General features: G+C 46.4%; 1 protein-coding gene across 4 annotated transcripts in view; it reads right to left on the bottom strand.

Annotated features, from left to right (window-relative positions):
* The window catches only part of CDK20 (cyclin dependent kinase 20), an 84,518-nt gene that overhangs the window by 5,450 nt on the left and 55,564 nt on the right, over window positions 1–23,504 (bottom strand). For all 4 annotated transcript variants that reach the window (XM_029611340.1, XM_029611320.1, XM_029611330.1 and 1 more), the window contains exon 8: window positions 14,637–14,792. In XM_029611340.1, coding sequence (XP_029467200.1) covers window positions 14,637–14,792 — 156 coding nt within the window. The remainder of the gene's footprint in view (window positions 1–14,636; window positions 14,793–23,504) is intronic.

Below are 23,504 nucleotides of genomic sequence, written 5' to 3'. Positions count from 1 at the left end.
TCTCTGTTTCCTGTCTTTTAGCCAGTTTGCAATCCACGAAAGGACATCGCCACCTATCCCATGACTTTTTACTTTTCCTAGAAGCCTCTCATGAGGAACTTGTCAAACGCCTTCTGAAAATCCAAGTATACTATATCTACCGGTTCACCTTTATCCATATGTTTATTAACTCCTTCAAAAAAGTGAAGCAGATTTGTGAGGCAAGACTTGCCCTGGGTAAAGCCATGCTGACTTTGTTCCATTAAACCATGTCTTTCTATATGTTCTGTGATTTTGATGTTTAGAACACTTTCCACTATTTTTCCTGGCACTGAAGTCAGGCTAACCGGTCTGTAGTTTCCCGGATCGCCCCTGGAGCCCTTTTTAAATATTGGGGTTACATTTGCTATCCTCCAGTCTTCAGGTACAATGGATGATTTTAATGATAAGTTACAAATTTTTACTAATAGGTCTGAAATTTCATTTTTTAGTTCCTTCAGAACTCTGGGGTGTATACCATCCGGTCCAGGTGATTTACTACTCTTCAGTTTGTCAATCAGGCCTACCACATCTTCTAGGTTCACTGTGATTTGATTCAGTCCATCTGAATCATTACCCATGAAAACCTTCTCCATTACGGGTACCTCCCCAACATCCTCTTCAGATTTTCACTGCGTCTGAACCTTGTTCCAGTCTTGTTCCAGGATCCTTCTGTTCCAGTCTTGTTCCTGTATCCTAGTATTCCAACGTCCTTCTGTTAATGTTCGTCTGTCCATCTCCCCAGGTAGTACCTCCGGACTGTCTCACTGGTACTGACCTCGGCTTGCTCCTTGACCTGTCTGCCTGCTTTCTGACTTCAGCCTGCTCCTAGACCTGCCTGCCTGCTGATTTCAGCCTGCTCCTCGACCTGCCTGCCTGCTGCCTGCCTTCTGACTTCGGCCTGCTCCTCGACCCGTCTGCCTGCTGCCTGCCTTCTGAACTCAGCCTGCCTGTGACCTCATCTGAGTCTGGAACCTGAACCCTGCTTTGTTGATCACTCCTCGGACTGACCCCCGGATTCTGACCTCTGCCTGCTCGACCACGTCTCTAGATTCTGGCTCTGTTCCTAGCCTTGTCATCACCTACGCTGTTCTTGTCCTTCTTGCTCCATCTGACCTCCAGTCTCGAACCTGACCGCGCTCCTCTCCTGTCTATGGGCACGCCTGACTTCCATGTCTCCAGGAGACCCTGCGAGGCCCACCTAAGTCCAAGCGGCCCGGGTCCCTACGGGCTCCTCCGAGGGGACCTCGGGCTTCCAGTGGTGAAGGTCACCCTAGCCTCTGTCTCCTCCAGTGCTCCGCCCCCTGGAGGCAGGTGCTTCCTGGACCCTACCAGGGAGCCGTTCTCCACTGCGCCAGGACAAGGGTCCACCCCCGAGCGTGGCCATGGACTCGGCGGAGTCTCCCGCCTTCAGGCCCTACTGGGTTTGACCGCCACAGTCAAACAACATCACCAAGCTTTGGAATCGCTGGCTTCTTCGGTGGAAGAGCTTCGTTCCCAGCTACAAGGTACAGCTTTGGCCAATCCCGTGGGTCTCTCAGCCTCCATGCTTCCCAAAGCATCGTTGGCACTTCCTGCACTTCCTTGATATAATGGTTATCCACGCTCCTGTCTTGGCTTCCTTAACCAGTGCTTCATGCAATTTGCACTGCACCCCTCATTATTCCTGAAGGAAATCACCAAGGTGACCTTCATCCTGTCTCGCCTGGAAGGAAAGGCTCTTGCATGGGCCTCTCCCTTATGGGAACGTTCTGATCCCATACTTTCCAAGTTATCTGGATTCATCGCTCTCTTCAAGCAGACCTTCGGATACCCAGGCCGCCAGGCTATTGCCAGCCATAACCTACTCCACCTTCGTCAAGGATCGGACCCTCTCCAAGTATACGGTGGAGTTTAGGACTCTGGCCACGGAGCTTGGGTGGTAAGAAGATTGTCTGCAAGCCATCTTCCTAGATGGACTCTCCTGCGCTCTCAAAGATGAGTTCTCCGTCCGTGAGACTCCCACATCTCTAGAGAACATGATTTCCCTTGCCTACGGCAAAGACGCCTAGAAGTAAAGGCTCCCCGCTCTCCTACTACATGTCCCACGTGTTTTCCCAGTCCTCCAGCGAAGACTTCAGCACCGCCACCCTCTTCTGTGGTGGAACCTATGGAGGTGAACCGTGGGCGATTGTCTCCGACCGAACATCTCCGTCAGAGGAAGGAGGGTCTTTGCCTTTACTGTGGTACTTCTGGACATCGTCTGCAGTCCTGCCCGGTTTGTCCGGGAAACTGCAACGCCTGAGCCCGGCGGGGGTCCCGAGCTTAGGCACAACTGTTACTGGCCCTCAACTCTTGCTTCCCGTGTCTCTGGACATCAAGGCCCACACCTTCATCACCACTGCTCTTGTTGATACTGGAGCAAGTGGCAGCTTCATTGTGGATGTCATTGTCAAACTTCTTAAAATTCCTCTTCAGCCATTAGAGGTGAGCCTCTGCATCGCTTCCATCCCGGGAGAACATCTTCCAGGGCTCATCACCCACTAGACAGTGGCTGTCCATCTTACCATGGGCACTCTCCACGAAGAGGAGATGTCCTTCTATGTATTAAAATGATCGACACATCCAGTTATCCTGGGGCTACCCTGGCTCCAGGCCCACGAAGCCCAGTTCGATTGGCATTCCCTGCAGTTGGTGCAGTGGGGCTGTAAATGCCAGAAGACCTGTTTACGTTTAGATCTCCAGTAGTCCCTGTTCTGAAGTCTGTTACCTTACCTGGTTTGCCTCCGCAGTACTCTGACTTCAAAGATGTCTTCTCGAAGCAGAAAGCGGATACCTTGCCTATTGAGCTTCTGCTGGGCACAATGCCTCCCAAAGGCAGAACTTACCCGTTGTCTCAACCTGAGATCCAAGCTATGGCTGAGTATATTAAGGAGAACCTAGAAAAGGGGTTCATTCGTCCTTCTGATTCCCCTGCATAATAGCCTTTTTTTTGTGCGAAGTATGGTGTTTCTGTAGCTGTGCATGGAAGTTTTGTAATCCGTTAGTGTCGAGGGGGATGGTCTCTTGCGCCATAAGTGTTCCTTACATCTTAATTCTTGTTTGATATTTTTCAGTTCCTGTGTGAACCAAGGTTTTTTGTTTCTGTTGGAAGGGTCTAAGTTTTTGGTTTTTAAAGGGCATAATATATCTGCTACCTTGTTTGTGATATTGTGCCAGGATGTGAGAGCAGCATCTACATCGGAGAGATCAAGATTCACCAGTTCTGTCGATAGATGAGACCTGAGGTCATCCAGGGAGCATGGTTTCCTGTAATGGATTGTAGTTTTGGATGAGGGAGCTGGGTTTTCTTTAATGAATAGGTCAGTAGTGATCATCTGGTGGTCTGACCATGGGATAGGGGAGCAAAGAGGCGGGGAGGTTTGAATGAGGCCTGAATTTAAGAAGATTAGGTCCAATGTATGGCCAGCTCTGTGAGTGGGATTTTTAACAATTTGAGTGAAACCCATGGCCTTGAGGGATGAAAGGAATGCTTCACAATTGGCAGAGTGAGGGGTCACGTCAATGTGGAGGTTAAAATCTCCCAAGATGATGGCTGGAGTTTCTGATTTGATATCTTTGGCAATGATCTCTATTAGGGGGGAAGGGTCTGATTCTAGAAGTCCAGGTGGGGCGTAAACTAGGCAGATCTGGAGCTGTTTAGATTTGAATATAGCGCATTCAAGTTTGGAGGTGTGATAGGAGTTCTGTAAGATTAATCTTAATTCTTTTTTTGCTGCTAAGACCAGTCCTCCCCCTCTTTTTTTAGGTCTAGGAATAGAGAATACATTATATAGTTGAGTGGGAAGCTGGTTGATTAGTGCTATATCTGTAGTTTTCAACCAAGTCTCTGTAATGGCACAGATATCTGGTTGTGAATCCAAGAGATAGTCATTGAGTAGGTGTGTTTTTTTTGAGAGGGATTGGGCATTGAATAGGGTTAAAGAGAATATGGAGAGCCCAAGGAGTTGGGTTAGGGGAGAAGCCATAATGGAGATCAATCGTTTGTGCTGATGCATGATGGGATTATTGGTGAATCTGCGGTTGGAGTAGCAGTTATTGATCGTAGGGATAGGGAAGGCTAGCATATTTGAGACAGTATGACAATGAGGCTGAGGAGAAGTAGCGGATGGAATAATAAAAGGCAGCAGGGAGCGAGAAGAACACTTCTGGCGGAGCGTGCAGCACTTAGAGGCACTTAGGGGCTGCACGAAGGGGCACACAAAGGGGCCAGCCCCTTTGTCGCGCTCCTTCGGCGCACAACGAAGTTATAGCATTTTCTTGTGGCAGGTTTTCATTTACACTTTTTGGCAAATTATAACTGCTTGATTATGTAGCTCACTATATCCATGCTCTCAGTGCCAGAGACTGAAGATTGGGATGAAGGAGTGTTCCCTCGTATTGAGTTAATATGTTTGGAATTATTGGTAACCTGCCGCCAGTCTGATTAACCAAGGGAACCAACTCTGCTCAGGCCAGTAGGGAGCTATCAGGATCATCCTTCCTTTCTCCTTTCTTAATTTTAGAATTGTTTTTGCTATCAGTGGAATTGGCAGAAATGCATACACTATCTTTTTGTTCCATGGAATTAGAAAGATGTCCATCGCTATTACATCTTGTGATGGTCTTTTTTAATAATACTATGCTAGTTTGTGAATGAATGGAAATGCAAACAGCTCTATTATTGGTATTCCCCATTTTGTGAAAAGAGTTTGGAGTATTATATTATTGAAAGTCCACTCATGCGGTTGTAATTGATGGCTCAATCTGTCAGCTATTATATTGGTGTTCCCTGGTAGGTAGATTTCTGAGCGCTACATTTTCCTTTTGGTTGCCCAGTTTCATATAGCAATGGATTTTTTACGGAGCTGGTAGGATCCTGTTCGTCCCTGTTTGTTTATATAAAACATAGCCACTTGATTGTTTCAATTTGTATCATTTTGCTTTTCAGCCAAGATTCAAATGTTTTTAAAGCATTGAAAAGCACTCTCAGTTCTAGTAGACTGATATGCAGTATGGCTTCCTCTTGCAACCAAGTCTTCTTGTTTTCAGATATTGTTGAGATGTGTCTCTCATCGGTGATGAGATGCATCCATTATCACTACATTCTGTATAGTTAGAGGGTGAAAGGTTTGACCACATATCAGGTTTCTTTTGAATGTCCACCATGTGAGTGATTCCCTCACTTATTTTCTTAACTGTATTTTGTAACTTAACAGTTGAATGTGCTGATTCCACATGTTTTTTTTTTTAGATGCCACTGAGCTGGTCTCATTTTTAATCATGTTATTGACATTATATGTACTGTTGATGCCATGTTACATAGTAGTCTCATGTATTTTTTAGCTGTTATCCACTTCCTTGCTTTCGCTTCTTGTGCCAAGCTGATCAATTTGTTCGCTCTCTTCATTGAAATATATGCTTTATGGAGGGCGAGAGAGAGGAGGAAGGAGGAACACAGCATTCACCATCTATTCCTGGCCGCGGAGTAAGTCTTGCCCGACGACCAGTTGAACTGACCTGTGACGCCGGCGGGAGAGGAAGGAGGCAGGACCGGAAGCGGCAATAATAACAGCCCTCCTGCGCTCCTGAACCAGAGGGCGAGAGAGAGGAGGAAGGAGGAACACAGCATTCACCATCTGTTCCTGGCTGCGGAGTAAGTCTTGCCCGACGACCAGTTGAACTGACCTGTGTCGCCAACGGGAGAGGAAGGAGGCGGGACCGGAAGCGGCAATAAGAACAGCCCTCCTGTGGTGCTCAGCAGAGCCGGCGCGCTGCTGAAGCCGCGCGCGCTCAAGGGGTGCGCGCAGACAGCAGGCTTTGCCGGGCTTCGCCAGAAGACATCGTAAGAATAAGTAAGATCTCTTTCTTTTTTTGTTCCACACCCCTCTCTCTTGGGATCATCAGTTTCTTTTATTGTGTTTAGCATATTAGAGAAGAAGCTGGGAATCTCTTGTACTTTTAAAATTTAATATGCCTCCTAAACATAAAGGCAGGGTCAGAGTTTTTCCTGCCCTCCCTACACCACCCCTTTTACAACAGGAGATAACTAACTTTATGGTCTCACCTATACTACAAGATAAGGGCGCCGAGGAATTTGATGTGCCTGGGGGCCAGGGAGGACCCCCTCGTGCCGGCAGAAGAGGCTTCCCTAAGCCCAAATACCGGGCTACCGCCAGTTCAAAGGATAAGGGAAAGTGTTCCTGGACAAACTGCGAATGACATCGTAGACTCTGGTCTTATTGCGGGAAATTTTCAATCCCGCATTAATAGCCCAGATGAAAGAAATGACAATCCAGTTACCCCTCTTAATTTAGTAGGGGAAGATGAGAGATTGTCTTTGGCAACTCCAGGTAATGAGAAAGAAATCCTTTGCCTAATACCCAGTTAACAGGAAGCCTGACTCGCCCTGCGCTAGTAACTATGGATACACTGTGGGATATGATGGCAGGCATGACGATAAATATTAAGAATTTGGAAGGGAAGATGGACTTATTACATGAGAAAAGTCAAAACAGGAATGTTTTATAATTCATAGTCAGATTAAAGAAACCAATGATAGAATAAAGTATTTAGAAAATCAGGAGAGGAAGTCCTTAGAGTTCAACGCAGCAGTAGTAAAAGATAGGGAAGCAATGAGTAGGCGAACAGAAATGCTGGAAAATAATACCAAGAGGTTCAACCTAAGATTTTTAAATTTTCCTAGAATAGTAGGGGAAGAACCCCTAATTACCTTAAAAAAGTTTATGGTTGAACAACTTGGTTTTACCTTGGAGCAATCTCCTACTATAAATAATTGTTATTTCTTTCCCATTAGAAATGAGAATCCCAGATTAGATATGTTTCAGGGAGACCTCTCAAATGTTTTGGAGGATTCTTCCGCAAATGTAATAAACTGGGGAACAATGTTTGTAACCTTCTATTCTACTGCTGACGTAAATATAATAATGAAAAAATACTTTAATAAATACCCAATTACCTATTTAGAGAAAACTATAAAAATCTTTCCTGATTTGGCACCCTCCACCCAATTGCGGTGGAAAACTTTTGTAGCTTATCGCCAGGAGGTGTTATCATTGGGGTTTTCATTTGTACTCCGTTTTCCTTGTAAATGCATGTTAAAAAGACAAGAGGATATGTTTATTTTTTTTGCTCCCGACCAATTGAAAAATTTCCTGGATCAGATGAGATTGCCTACCTCTTCCCCGGTTTCCAGTTAGGAAAAAGGTATAGGATATGCTAAAGGTTTGCTTGTTAATATAATTTGTTTGAAATCTCCCAAATGTAGAAACTACAAACACTCCAATTTGATTGATAATTTAATGGGGAGGTTAAAAATACTTATGTTTTTTTTTTTCCAGTTGAATGAATAAATTTAAAAGATTCTGTAGGATAACCACCCATGTTATTTCAATGTATTCAATAAAGTTTGTAATTGTATATGTGGAAAATTGATAAATAAAGAATTTAAAAAAAAAGAAATATATGCTTTATTTGATCATATTCAACTTTGTGCCTATGAGCTCTAGTTGCTGCAATGGCCATAATGTTGGAATACTTTTGTCAAAGTTTCTAGAACTTTGACTGGCACACTGAGCATTCCCAGCATGCCATTAACCCTGAGGCCACATGGGGTCCCCCTTCAATCTCGTTTGTAGCAAAAAGTACGAGCGAAAAATAAAATAAGAAAACGGTATCGAACCCAACTCCACGGGGGTGGCGGATGGGTTTCGTGAAGACTAACATCCTGCTGTCCTGGGAGAACACCTGTTATAGGTAAGCAACTCTGTTTTCTCCCAGGACAAGCAGGATGGTAGTCCTCACATGTGGGTGAATAGCAAGCTACAGGCTGACTCATAACGAAGCAGGCCAAGCAGCACACAACATGTGCAACAGGCACAACAAATGGGGTGCTGATGGCAACTATGAGGCAGCCTGAAATTCACAGCGGGCTGCGGTAGGATGAGTTGGGTTTCGACATTGGGAATAAGTTCTGTAGGACAGACTGGCCAAAGATGGAGTCATGTCTGCCAGACTTGTCAAGACAGTAGTGGGCTGCGAAAGTGTGGAGAGAACTCCACATTGCAGCTCTGCAGATGTCGGCAATTAGTACTGAACGATAGTGTGCTATTGACGTTGCCATGGTCCTGACTGAGTGTGCCCTCACTCGTCCCTGAAGTGGAAGGCCTGCTTGCTGGTAGCAGAACACAATGCAGTCTGCTAACCAGTTGGAGAGAGTCTGCTTGCCCACCGCAGCTCCAAACTTGTTTTTGTCAAAAGCAACAAAGAGTTGGGTGGACTTCCTGTGGCCTGCAGTGCGGTCTAAGTAAAATGCAAGCGCACGCTTACAGTCCAAAATGTGAAAAGCTTGCTCACCTGGTTGAGTGTGAGGCCTTGGAAACAAAGCAGGCAAGACAATAGACTGATTTAAGTAGAAATCAGTTATCACCTTAGGAAGGAATTTAGGGTGAGTGTGGAGAACCACCCAATCATGGTGGAACCTTGTATAGGGTGAGTAGGTCACAAGGACCTGTAACTCACTGACCCTGCGAGCAGATGTTATGGCTACCAGGAAAATTACTTTCCATGTAAGATATCTGAGTTCGCATGAATGTAGGGGCTCAAAAGGCGGGCGCATGAGCTGTGCATGAACTACATTGAGGGCCCATGCCACAACCGGTGGTCATAGAGGAGGCTTAAGCTGTATCAAGCCTCTCATGAAGCGACCCACAAGGGGTTGAGCCGTTATCGGGGCATCCCCTATTCCTTGATGGTTCGCAGAGATGGCACTAAGGTATACCCTTATGGAGGATATCTGGAGACCAGATTCCGAGAGGTGCCAGAGATAGTCTAAGAGTTTTGGTGTGGGGCAAGTAAAGGGATCAAAGCCTTTCTGTGTGCACCACAAGGTAAACCTCTTCCACTTAGAGTGGTAAGACTTGCGCGTGGAAGGCTTTCGTGAAGCTACGAGGACTTGAGAGACGCTACTAGAAAGATTGAAGAGTTGTAATATCAACCTTTCAACATTCAGGTCGTCAGAGACAGGGTCTGGAGGTTCAGGTGGCGTAAATTGCCATGATTCTGTGTTATGAGGTTGAGCGCAGTGCCCAGGCGAATGGGCTCCTGGACAGATAGGTCAAGAAGTATGGGGAAACCAGACTTGGCGTGGCCAATACGGGGCTAAGAGTACCATTAAGCCTAGGTCCTATTGTAGCTTCACGAGAGTCTTGCTGATTAGCAGAATCGGAGGGTATGCATATAAGCAGGCCTGTGTTCCAGGGGTGGGCGAAGGCATCCATGGTTGATGCTCTTCGGTTCCTGTGTAGGGAGCAGAAGTGTTCCACTTTGTGGTTCTGCTGGGATGCAAATAGGTCGATGATCGGCTGACCCCACTGGTGGAAGACTCTGCTCGCAACAGAGGGATCCAGAGACCACTCGTGAGGCTGGAAACTTTGGCTGAGGAGGTCCACCACTACATTCTGTGTGCCTGCAAGATAGGTGGCTCACAGACGTATTGAGTGCGACAGGGCCCAGGCCCAAATCTGCGCCACCTCTTGGCAGAGCAGGTAAGAGCCCATGCCCCCCTGTTTGTTCAGGTACCACATCGCAACTTGGTTGTCTGTTTAAATTAAGACTACCTTATTCGAGAGGCAGTCGATGAATGCATAAAGAGCGTACCGCACCGCTCGAAGCTCTAGGAAGTTGATCTGATAAGATGCTTCGGCTTTTGTCCAAATCCCTTGGGTTTGAAGGCCTTTGACATGGGCTCCCCAGCCTAGATTGGAGGCGTCCGTGGTTAAGGTCACCTGAGGAGCTGGTTGCTGAAAGGGAAGACCTGTTTGTAAGTTGGCCTTGTGAGTCCACCAGGCAAGAGACAGACGTAGCTGGGACATTATGTGGACAAGGGACAAAAGCGGCTGAGTGGCTTCGTGCCATTGAGATTTTAGAGTCCATTGTGTCACTCTCATGGCTAGGTGTGCCACTGGGGTGACATGTACTGTTGACACCATGTGGCCTGTAATGTGAGCAACTGGCAAGCCGAGGCTATTCGTCGACTGCGAATGAAGCTGGCAAGGTTGGACAGCGTGGTTGTGCGGTCGTGGTAGGAACCCTTTGGCCATTCTGGTGTCTAGATCCACTCCTATAAAGGAGAGATGGTGAGACGGCGTCAAGTGGGATTTGAAGTAGTTGATCAGAAATCCCAATGATTGTAGAAGTTTTGTGGTAAGGTTGAGGGAGTCGAGGGCTCCTTGCCTGGACTGGCTTTTTATGAGTGAGTCGTCTAGATATGGGAAGACGTGAACTCCTTTGCGGTGCAACTGTGCCGCCACAACTGCCAGGCATTTCGTGAACACTCGGGGTGCTGAAGCCAGGCCAAATGGAAGTACTTTGCACTGATAGTGCTTGTGACCCACTACAAATTGCAGGATTTGCGATGAGGAGAGTAGATTGCAATATGGGTGTAAGCGTCCTGAAGGTCCAGAGAGCAGAGCCAATCCCCTTGCTGTAGGAGGGGGAGCATGGTGGCTAGGGATACCATTCTGAACCATTCCTTGTGAAGAAATGTGTTCAGAGAAAGGAGATCTAAGATAGGCTGGAGGCTGCTGGTCTATTTCAGGATTAGAAAATAGCGGGAGCAGAACCCTTTCCCTTGCTGAGCCGAGGGGACTGGTTCTGCTGCCCTGGCAGGCAGAAGAGTCGAGAGCTCTGACTCGAGAAGTGCTGTGTGATTGTCCCTGCTCCACGCTAAACTTGGTGGGGAGTCCGGGGGTATAGCTGATAAATTTAGACGGTAACCGTGGGTTATTATGGAGAGTACCCATTGGTCCATTGTAATTTTGTGCCAATTGGTTACGAACTGGCCTAGATGGCCTCCTACTGGTAAGTCAGGTCGAGGGATCAGGGTGGGGTGGCTGCTGCTCTCTGGAAAGAAGTCAAAACCCAGTCACAGGACCAGCTTATGGGCCTGGTTGCGACCTAGGGGTTCTTGTTTGACATGCTTGTCCTCTCTGAGGAGCCCGAGCTGGATGAGCATGAGATGCAAGAGGATAATATCTGTGTGGTCTATAAAATTGCTTCCTGGTGTCTCTTCATGTGCCCCTGCAGGCTACGGAGGCTGCTTCTGAGGTGACAGTTGACAATTGACTCAGGGTCTGATGATGGTCCTTCAACTGGGCCACTACATCTTGAATTTAATTCCCAAACAGGTTTTCCCCTGTACATGGGAGATCAGCCAGTTTATCCTGCACCTTGGGACGTAGGTCTGAGGTTTGAGCCAGACCCAGCGTCTAGCACTAATGCCTGCTGCTGAGACCCTAGATGCTGTTTCAAAAGAGTCATAAGCAGCTCTCGCCTCATGCTTACCTGCCTCCAATCCCTTTTGTAGGGTGGAGGTTAAGGTCTCTTGATGTTGTTGAGGTAGGGTGTCTGTGAAATCCTCCTGGACTTGTTTCCAAAGATTTCTGTTATATTAGGTCATGTATAACTGATTTGCAGCTATGCATGCTATCAACATGGACCCTTGAAAGACTCTGCGCCCTAATGTGTCCAAAGCCTTTTGTTCCTTACCAGGAAGAGCATAGGAGTGTGGACGGGATCTTTTAGCCTTCTTTTGGGCTGATTCAACCATCACAGAATGGTGTGGCAATTGGCTTTTTTGAAATCCTGGGGCTTGCTGAACCAGGTACGTAGCATCAGTTTTCCTATTCACTGGTGGAACGGTACCCGGATGATCCCACAGGTGGTGCAAAAGGTCCAGAAGAACTTCATGGACTGGTATTGCCATTATCGGTACCTGCGGAGGTTTCGATGGCCGACCCAGTACCAGCGTATCCGATTGAGGCGGCAGGGCACCGATGAGTGTGTCTAGGCGCTCGAGAAGCGGTGCAAACACAGAGGACGCCGGTTCGGTGCCGGTGGCAATTGGAAGCCCCGAAGGGCATTCAGCACTGCCTGTTGGACTAATTTGTCCAACTCCTCCCTGAAGGCTGGTGTGGATAACACTGCGCCTGGGGTAGGAGGCAGGCTAGGCATTACTGGAGCCTCCACAGAGATCTGTGGAGGCTCAGTACCCAGTACCGATATTGGTGGGGAACACCTTGGGGTCTCGGGTCCAGAGGAGTATGGGGGCTCCTCTCCCCGGGCCCTCTTTGCAGGCGGCTCGATGGAATTCGATGCCGCTGCAGTATCGGTGCCTGCACCGGGTGGAGACGCACGTCAGTGCCAGTGACGATGTTTCCCTCCATGCTCGGTCCGGTCTTTCTCCGGCACCAAGGATGATGATGCAGATACCTTAGATGGGGTCGGTGGCGCGGCGTCTGCGATGTCAATGGACCTCCTCCGGCAGGTGCTACTTGAACTGGAGTCGATGGAGCAGAACGTTTAGTCCCAAACAGATGCTCCATCTTGTCAAGTTGAGCATGCCAGCCTTTGGGGATCATTTGTGCACAACTGGGGCACCGACAGACGTCGTGCGAGGGGCCTAAGCACAAAACACATACATTGTGCGGGTCCATTATGGACATGGTCCTCAGACACTCAGGGCACTTTCTAAACCCAGTCACCATTTGAAAAAAAGGCGGGCATGCGGAACCGACCACGAACAACGGGAAAAACACTTACTGAGCGTCGGAGGGACAGAGCGTGATTTTAGAAGAAAAACTTCAAATATTTCCGTAGGAAAGTTGTGAGAAATTTCTCACAGAGCTCCTAACCGAGAGGCAACTTGCTGTGTGGAAAAAAAAAAGAGACTGAAGGGGACACCGTGTGGCCACAGGGTTAGTGGCTTGCTGGGCATGCTCAGTGTGCCAATCAAAGTTCTAGAAACTTTGACAAAAGTATTCTGTGAAGGGGCTCCATCTGTTGATGTCACTCACATGTGAGGACTACCATCCTGCTTGTTCTGGGAGAAATGGTTGTACTGTCTTTACTTGAAGAAGTAATTACAACTCTTTCTGTAGAATGGCGAGTTGATCTTTTGAATGTTGATTGTAAATTGGGGGGATTTGACGGTGGAAATTTTTTGAAATTTAGAAAATATTCTTTGTTTATTATTTTCAAAACCCATTGGTTTGTGATCTGACTCCAGTGATTCTTGAAAAACAATAGTCTCCCCCTATTTCCAGCTCTGGAAATGTTTTTTGTTGGTAGGCTTGATTAGAGTCAAAAAGATGGAGAGGATCTCTGCAGAGGGCTGATTGTTCTGCCCTTGTTGAGATCTGTTTTGATTCTGATGCCTGTACTGTGTACAATTTTGGTCGCCGCATCTCAAAAAGATATAATTGCGATGGAGAAGGTACAGAGAAGGGCTACCAAAATGATAAGGGGAATGGAACAGCTCCCCTATGAGGAAAGACTAACGAGGTTAGGACTTTTCAGCTTGGAGAAGAGATGGCTGAGAGGGGATATGATAGATGTATTTAAAATCATGAGAGGTCTAGAACGGGTAGATGTGAATCGGTTATTTACTCTTTCGGATAATAGAAAGACTAGGGGGCACTCCATGAAGTTAGCATGTGGCACATTTAAAACTAATCAGAGAAAGTTCTTTTTTACTCAACACACAATTAAACTCTGGAATTTGTTGCCAGAAGATGTGGTTAGTGCAGTTAGTGTAGCTGTGTTTAAAAAAGGATTGGATAAGTTCTTGGAGGAGAAGTCCATTACCTGCTATTAATTAAGTTGACTTAGAAAATAGCCACTACTATTCCTAGCAACATTAACATGGAATAGACTTAGTTTTTGGGTACTTGCCAGGTTCTTCTGGCCTGGATTGGCCACTGTTGGAAACAGGATCCGGGGCTTGATGGACCCTTGGTCTGACCCAGCATGGCATGTTCTTATGATGCTTCTACATTGAAGTTTCCTCACCTTTCAGCATTGGTGACTGTTAACATTTGTAGATTTTGACTTTAAATGTTTTTTCTACCTACTCTGATCAGATAAGTGCAGTTGCTCATATTTTAGACAGAGTTTCCTGTAAACAAGTGCTTTGGGGATATTTGTCCAAAGGGACACAGTTTTCTGTATCATAGTCTGGTCCAAGGCATTTGAGGTAAAGTGAATGTCATTTTATTTCAACATTTTTTTATATTTCTCAAAAGGATTCTTGCCTCTCCAATCAGCAAATTCTTTTCCTGTCGACATCCTGAAGATTGATGAGGTGATGCTGTGGGAGAAATGTTTTTTATCATTCGCTGTGCAGATGAAAATAGAGCAAGGAACAATCATGCACAAGGATGCTAGCTCAGGAATACCTGCACATGCTTAGATGGCAAAGTAGAATTTTCCAGGCTTTGAGAAAAAAACGACCCAACTTTGAACAGTCAGATGATGTCACCTATCTTGTGTGGCTGTTTGTTCTGCTTGTCTACGGAGAAACAAGAATCTTCATCAGCAGCAACTGTAGTAGCACTCTTGTTCTCTGCTCAGATCTCAGCACTAAGGGCAAGGAAAGCAACCAGGAATCTGTTCTATTCAGGAACCAATGTGAGAAAACTACATCATCTCTGCCTCCACTGCCACTCACATCCTCCTTGCCAAGGGTCCTCTGGATCTGGAAAGTGAAGGCGGATTGACGATGGCACAGCTGCTACACTCACCTCTGTGGCCCGGATTCTCTCCTTGGATGGGTAGACCAGGAAGCGCTTGAGTAGGTCCAGGGCTGGAGGAGATGCATCTGGTACAATCTGTTCCAGTGGTATGGGTGGATTTTCCTTGAAGGAGATCTTGTTGTAATCAGGGAGCTCTGTTATTTCCTGTTGAGGAAGGAAAAGATACAGTTGAGAGAAGAAACAAAAAGTAAGGAACAAGAGATCATGATGAACCATTTTAAATAGAAAGCAAAGTTGCTTACCTGTAACAGGTATTCTTCGTGAACATCATAAAAAACAGCTACACAAGATGGGTCACATCTGACGATGTTGATTTGGTCCTGTTTTCTCCTCTAGCCCAGCTATCTCTGGAGTGTGTTTCCGCGATAGTGTCACTGTGCATCATCCCTCAGTCTATTTCCAAGCTTTGTTTTTACTTTGCAGAGAGGAGAGAGAAATTGTGTGGCTGTTTGTTCTGCTGTCCACAGAGAATACCTGTTACAGGTAAGTACGGTAACTTCACTTTTGCTGTGAACAAGCATCATACAACAGCCACGCAAGATGGGACTCCCTAACTAAGGGTTGCTATTTTCTTTTTTTTTTTTTTTTTTAAGCAATCCTTGATTTTGGTGCAGGATGTTTCTGAGAACGAGGCAGAGCACATACAGTCAGGTTTAGCCTTATATAATTTCATTTGGACTTCAGCTAGAAATATGATGATGTTAGCAGTCTTAGCGAGACTGTTATTGTAGGGACAAGGAAATTTGACCATATCACCCCCTCACTGATAGCTCTGCATTGGCTGCCAGTTTGTGAGTGAATGAGATGTGAATAGGGCTATGGTTGGGGTTCTCCATAAGCTGAATAGGTATATTAGGGTATCACTGCTGATTGTCCACTCGTGCAGCTATAGCTCAGCTTGTCCATTAGAACACTGCCTGGTAGATATAAAATTGATAGATGCATGTTCTTCCTCAGTGTGAATTTTCAAATGTTGTTTTCCTTGCAAAGCTGATAAGAACCTTCTTTATATAAAACACTGCAACTTGATTTTCTGTTTGAATTTGAATAGTTTTGTTCAGTAAGTATTTCTAGAACACTTGAAGGCTCTTGAAGATTGCCCATATTTCCAAAATGTTGATATAAAAATTTTTGTTCTCTCCAAATTCCCTGCCTGTTTGATGCATCTGTTGTCAATATTACTTGTATGTGCAAAGGATGCATGGGTTTCCTGAGTATCAGGTTTCTCTGCTGTGTTCACCACTGCATAGAGTTCAGGAGCTCCTGTGATAGCGGCATTTTGTGACTGAGCATTTGGATTTGCTGACCCAATGTGTTTTTAGGTGCCATTGTGCGCATCTCATATTGAGTCTTGCTAGAGGCATAACTTGCACAATTGAAGTCATGTGACATAGGATCTTCATGAATTTTCATACTGTAATCCATCTGGTCTGTGCTAATGACTATATAATCATCATTTTTTCTGCTCTGTTAGGAATGCTTTGCTTTATATCATATCCAGCTTCGCCCCTATGTGATGACTCTGAACTAGGCTAGATTTGGGGGAAGTCAAGGATGCTCATAACTGTTGTCACTTGTGTAACATCTTCTATAGAATTTCTGTAAGATGTACTTGATATTAGCCAATTGTCTAGGTATGGAAACATAAATAAATTCTATCTTCTCAAATGTGCAGCTTCCACTGCTAGACATTTGGTAAAGATTCTTGGAGCTGCTGCTAGGCCAAAAGGAAGTAATCGGTATTGGCAATGTTTTGGGTTTTTTTTCCATGTGAATCTGAGATACTTCCTATGCTTCTTATTGATTAGAATATGAGGATAGGCATCTTTGAGGTCCAAAGATATCAACCAGTCTTGATGCTGAAGAAGTGGAAGGACTGCAGCTAATATGTTCATTTTGAACTTCACTCTTTTTAGAAATGTGTTTAAGTCTCGCATATCTAAAACTGAACAGAGATCTGATTTCTCTGGAATGAGGAAATATCTAAAGTAAAATCCATTCACTACTTGTTTCACTGGGACTGGTTGAATAGTTGTGGATAGCAAGAGAGAATTTACTTCTTGTGACAACACCTCTGACTGGAGACTGGACTGATGGTGGTGATAAGAGGCTGTGGTGATAATGCTTTGAAATTGAGGAAATATCCCAGATGGACTATTTTTAAAACTCACTTGTCTGATATAATGTTGTTGCATTGATCTTTGAAGAACGTCAGTCTTCTTCATACTTGAACTTCTGGAAGTGGGCTTTGTGGATTGAGATGTGGGTCAAAACCCCATAGGAAGCCTCTGGGGAGGCTGCTGGGTTTGTATCTTTTGTTGACATATCTATGCTTTCTGTCCAGATTGAGTTTGTTGAGCTAATTGCTGAAGTTGCTGTAATACTGGGCCTTTGGTGGAAGACTGGATTGTATTTCTTTTCACAATCTCTCCAAAACTGGTTTCTTGATAGTTATATCCTTGTTTGATAATTCTTGTGCATAGATTTTAACTGCACAAGATTTTACCTGCACATAGATTTTAACTGCACATAACTGCTGCACAAACACATGACAGTCTGGGTACTGAGGTAAGGGAAGTTTTGGTTGTCTAGTAGTAGATGCCAATAAAGATTATGGAAGCAATATTGGTGGTGTTTAAAATCATGAGAGGTCTAGAATGGGTAAATGTGAATCGGTTATTTACTCTTTTGGATAATAGAAGGACCAGGGGGCACTCCATGAAGTTAGCATGGGGCACATTTAAAACTAATCGGAGAAAGTTCTTTTTCACTCAACACACAATTAAACTCTGGAATTTGTTGCTAGGGGATGTGGTAGTGCAGTTAGTGTAGCTGTGTTTAAAAAAGGATTGAATAAGTTCTTGGAGAAGTCCATTACCTGCTATTAATTATGTTGACTTAGAAAATAGCCACTGCTATTACTAGCAACAGTAACATGGAATAGACTTAGTTTTTGAGAACTTGCCAGGTTCTTATGGCCTGGATTGGCCACTGCTGGAGACAAGATGCTGGGCTTGATGGACCCTTGGTCTGACCCATTATGGCATGTTCTTATGTTGATGATAAATCTGAGATATGTTTAGTTTAAGTTTTCTTCCATGCTGGAATCTCGGTGCCATGAGATTTATGTGCTGCTATCTCAGCGCCAGTGATTGTGCCAATGTTGAAGTTCTATGCACTGACCTCTTGGTGTTGTGGGGTCTGTGCAGCATATCAATATGTTCCCTCGGCGCTGATGAGCATGCACCGTGGCTTTTTAGAATTGAAGGGGACATAACAGTATAGTTCAATGTCATGTCTGCCTCGCGTATATTATCTGGTACTCCTTTGAAAAACCATATATCTCCATACTCTATTCTTTACATTGGCTCCCCAACAAATTCAGAATCCTATATAAAACTATATCATTCATTCACTCATACCTAACCCGTCTTCAACTTGGTTATGTTCCAATTTGCGAATCTACAAACCAACAAGAGACATTTAAGATCCTTAAATAAAAATCTATTAGACATTCCATCGGTCCGCCTTGCAAGGCTAGACATTACTAGAAAAAGAGCTTTTTCAGTTGCAGGTCCATCAATTTGGAATAACTTACCAAACACTCTTCGCCAAATTTCAAATTCACAGGAATTTAAGAAATCACTAAAAACGTATCTTTTTCAAATGGCTTTTGACACTCTCATATCAGAACACACTTAACTTCTCCCAATTAATATTTCTGCCACATTTCACATTTGTGTCAACCCACAATATTTTGTCTTGTTCTTTTTGTTCATTCAAACTGGATATTAATTTTAATTCATTACTTAGTTTTTAGTTCTATTTTATCTGTTTGTTTTATTTTTTTGTAGTTACTTATTTTGTTTTTATACCATGTATGTACTTGCATTTTATATTATGTATGTGCCTGTATGTGAACTGCTTTGACTAATTTTATTTTGAAAAAGCGGCATGCAAACATTTTTAAATAAATAAATGTCTATGGTGTCATCTGGCATCAATTTAGTATGTGTGCATTTCCGTGCAGGTGATCATCCCTGAGACTTATAGGAAAATTGGTTCTTACCTGCTAATTTTCATTCCTGTAGTACCACAGATCAGTCCAGACAGTGGGTTGAGCCTCCTATCCAGCAGAGGGAGACAAAGAAAAACTGAAAAGGTATCCTATATCAGGACAGTGCTCATCCTGCGTCCCTTCAATATAATCGATATCAAAGCAGCCAAAATAGCATAGAGAACCAGGATAAGATCAAGCAAGTAAACAACTATAACTATCAAAATGAAACAAGAAATTCAAACATGTATGAAAAATGCTCTTACACAGCTATCAATATATTATATAGAAGATACTTCCGGTGCCTTACAATTTGGATGAACTTCCAGTGTCTTAAAGCTCAAATAGGAAGTAGAGAATCCCAAAAAGAACCTGTGAAAGAAAAACTCCGAGTGAATGTAGTCAGGGCGAGAGTCTGGACTGATCCGTGGTACTACAGGAACGAAAATTAGCAGGTAAGAACCAATTTTCCTTTCCCTGTACGTACCCGGATCAGTCCAGACAGTGGGGTGTACTAAAGCTTCCCTAAACAAGGTGGGACCGAGACAGTCCCGCTCGAAGTACTTGTCTGCCGAAAGAGCCAAAGATTGGCACCTGAATATCGAGGCGATAATGATGCGCAAAGAGTAGTTGCTCTGCAGATTTCTTGCAGCGAGACTGACAGACTCTCCACCCAAGAGGTAGCCTGAGAACGTAAAGAGTGAGCTTTTAAGCCCTCAGGAACTGACCAGCCCCGACAAATATACGCCAACGCAATTGCCTCTTTTAGCCAGCTTTAGAAGCCTTATTCCCCTTACTCGGCCTGCTCTATAAGACAAAGAGATGATCAGAGACTCGAAAATCATTCGTCACCTGCAAATATTACAGTAGGACCCTCTTCACATCAAGGCACTGTAGATCCGTGCCAGGCATGTTCGCAATGTCCTCTGGAGAAAAAGCAGGGAGCTCCACTGACTGATTTATATGAAAGGAGGACGCAACCTTTGGCAGGAAGGATGGGACTGTTTGGAGGGAAACACCTGAAGCAGAAAAGCGAAGGAAAGGCTCCCTACAAGACAGGGCTTGGAGCTCGGACACTCTCCTGGTTGAGGAAATAGAGACCAGAAAGACAGTCTTAAGAGTCAGATCCTTAAGTGTGGCTCGTCGAAGGGGTTCGAAGGGCGCCTCGCAAAGAACACGGAGAACCAAGTTAAGGGTCCATGACAGACAAGTAGCCCGGACAGGCGGGTTCAAGTGCTTAGCCCCCCCTGAGGAACCGAATGACATTTGGATGGGTTGCCAATGCGTAAGCATCTACCCCCCACCCAAGGAGGGAACCGAGCGCTGAAACCTGTACTCGCAAGGAATTGAAAGACAAACCTTTGGAGAGACCATTCTACAGCAAGGAGAGAACCTGGGACACCGAAGCCTTACGCGCCGGAACTCCGGACTCAGGGCACATAGTCTCAAACACTCTCCATACCGAATATAAGCCAGAGAGGTAGACGTCTTACGGGCCTGCAACAGAGTGGAGATAACCTCCTCCTTATAACCCTTCTTCCTTAGTCACCGCTGCTCAAAAGCCAGGCCGCTAGACAAAAGCGATCCGCCTGATCGAAAAATACTGGACCCTGTCGGAGCAGGTTTGGCAGATGGCCGAGGCGGAGAGGACCGTCCGTAGCAAAGTTCACCAGATCCACGAACAACGGTCTCAGAGGCCACTCTGATGCCACGAGGACGACCGGCCCCCTGTGGAGTTCTATTCTTTTGAGTATCTTTCCCACCAGAGTCCAAGGTGGGAACACGTAAAGGAGGACATCATGAAGCCAAGGTGGGACCAGTGCATCCACTCCTTCTGAGCAGTGCTCCCTTCTGCAGTTGAAGAATCTGGGGGCCTTTGCATTGCTCAGAGTAGTCATCAGGTCTAAGTGAGGGACCCCCCACTTGTGCACAATCAAATCCATCGCCTCTCCGGACCACTCCCACTCTCCGGGGTCTAGATGCTGATGACTCAGGAAGACGGCTTAAGTGTTCTCCTTCCCTGCAATGTGGGAGGCCACTAGCCATACCAGATGGCGCTCTACCCAGGCTAGCAGCTTGCTGGCTTCCAGGGCAACTGGACAATTTCTGGTGCTCCCCTGGCGATTGATGTGGTGGAATTGTCGGAGAGGACTCGCAAAGCTTTGCAATGGATCAAGGGCAGAAAAGTCTTGAGAGCCAGACGGACTGCTCGGGTCTCCAGACGATTGATGTGCCACTGAGACTGGATTGGAGTCCATCGTCCCTGGGTAGACTGATTCTGACACACCGCTCCCAGCCGGAGAGGCTGGCATCCATTGTCACAACAATCCACTGAGGTGTCTTCAAGGGCATCCCCTTCAACAGGTGGGCGAGAGAGAGCTACCACTGTATGCTGTCAATGGTAACATCAAAAAGTGGTAAGGGTGTCTGAAACTCCTCCGAGACCGGCTTCCAGCGGGATAGCAAAGCTTTCTGCAAAGGACGCATATGTGCAAAGGCCCAGGGAACCAAATCTATAGTTGAAGCCACAGTGCCCAGAACCTGGAGATAATCCCAGGCCATGGGGACCGTGAGAGATAATAGATGTTGGACTTGACCCATTAGCTTGGGTGCATGGGCCTCGGGTAACAGAACTTTGACCACATGAGTGTCAAAGCACGCTCCTAAGAATTCAAGGACCTGAGAGGGCTTGAGGTTGCTCTTTGAGAAATTGACTATCCACCCGAGGGAGGTGAGAACTGACAAGACCCGATTGACCGCTATCACTGACAGATCCTCCGACTTTGCCCGAATGAGCCAGTCATCCAAGTACCGGTGGACTAGGACTCCCTCCCACTGGAGGAAGGCCGCCACTACCACCATAATCTTGGTAAATGTGCGTGGTGCGGTGGCGAGACCGAATGGGAGTGCTCGAAATTGAAAATGTCGTCCCAGGATGTTGAGATGAAGAAATCTCTGGTGTTCCTGGCGGATCTGGATGTGAAGGTAGGCCTCCGTCAGGTCAAAAGAGGCAAGGAACTCCCCTGTTTGAACCGTTGCTATGACCGCCTTCAGGGTCTCCATCCGAAAATGGGGAACCTTGAGGGCCTTGTTGACTCTCTTGAGGTCCAGGATCGGTCGAAAGGAGCCGTCCTTTTTGGGGACAACGAAGTAGATGGAATACTGGCCAGATCCCTGTTCCTGGAGAGGGACCAGGACTATGGCACTGAGCGCTTGAAGCCTGTCGAAAGGCTGGCACACCGCTGAGCACTTCCGAGTTCTGCAGGGAGAGATCAAGTAGAGGTTCGGGAGATCCTGAGCAAACTCTAACGCGTAGCCTCTTTCGATTACTTTGAGGATCCACTGATCCGAAGTAATTTTGGCTCATTCCTCAAGAAATAGGGACAGCCAACCACCTAAGTCTGGAACGGAGGAATGGGCTGGCCATATCTCATTGTGAGGACTTTGCGGCGGTGCCTTGATGGGTACCGTCTCGGAAGGGCCGTCTGCCCCGAAAGGAGTGAGACCATGCTGGAGACCTAGTGGAGGCGTTTCATTGAAAAGCTCCACGTGGCTTGTTGTATCTGCGCTGCCCCCGGAAACGAGAGCGCGACAGAAAAAAAGGATCTGGACTGCTTGGGGCGGTCCTCCGGTAGCTTATGAACTTTGTTGTCACCCAAGGATTTCATAAGCTGGTGCAGGTCTTCGCCAAAAAGTAACTTACCCTTGAAGGGTAAAGTGCCCAACTGTTATTTAGAAGAGGAGTCAGCAGCCCAATCGCCTGGCTGACACCACTGAGACCATAGCTCTGACTTGCATCATGAGGAGATCATAGAGAGCAGCAGCCACATATGCAATCGCGCCTTCCAGCCTGTTCTGCCTCTGCAGACGGGAGGTCCTGGGTGCTGAGTAATTGTTGAACCCACCTGAGGCTTGCCCGCTGCATGAGACTGCTACAGACTGTGGAGACTGAACCAGAGCTCTGCCAGGACTGCAGGAATGAGGGGTTCCAACTCCTCCCTCTGAAACAGACGTACCACCTGAGGGTCATCACCCTCCAAAGAAGCCTGTTTCCCTTGCTCCTCATCCATGCCCACCCCGCGGGAGGAGAGGCTCCTGCACCTGCAGCCGCACTGCATGGAGCGGCAGACCCTCCTGAAACCACTGCGCCTTTTAACTTTGCGACCCTTAGAGACGCGGGAACATCGGCACGCTTGGCTACCTTGGGGGGCAGTACCTGCGTAGGTCTGATTGGCAAGGCACCACCTTGCAGAGACCTGGAAGCCAAAAAATCTTTATGCATAAGGAGGACCAAATCTAAAAAAACAGGAATCAGAATCAACATCCTGATCTCCTGGAAAAGGAGGGTCCTCGTGTAAAAAAAACCTGATCCTGATCTGCATTCTCATCAGGAGTTGCAGGGACTGGATACAATGTTGGAGGAAGCTCCCCCTCCCCCACAGCCCTTGCCTGAGCTGCAGCACATGTGCTTAAGATGGCTGCCATCCCTGCACTGAGAAAGGATCAGCTCTGAGCTCCTGCGGAGCCTGACGTTTTTTAGCCCCACGAGGCTTGGCTGTTGCTACAGACCCTGAAAAAGAGCTGTGTCCCCCCCCCCCCCCCCCCCCCCCCCCCCCCCCCCCCCCCCCGGAAGGCACCTTGAGCAAATCCCAGTCCTAGAAAGCCATGCGGCCGATTCCCCACTTGCTATACACAAGGATAGTTGCGGCATGGTGGGGGTAAAAACGGCTCAAAAAACACGAAGAAATCAGCCAAAAACGCGGCGATTCAGGTGGGCAGCGGTCCTGGATTGCACCTGA

Source organism: Rhinatrema bivittatum, chromosome 1 (assembly GCF_901001135.1).
Source record: "Rhinatrema bivittatum chromosome 1, aRhiBiv1.1, whole genome shotgun sequence".
Taxonomy (NCBI): domain Eukaryota; kingdom Metazoa; phylum Chordata; class Amphibia; order Gymnophiona; family Rhinatrematidae; genus Rhinatrema; species Rhinatrema bivittatum.
The sequence above is the reverse complement of the archived record's forward strand: the minus strand, read 5'-3'. Positions and strand labels throughout refer to the sequence as shown.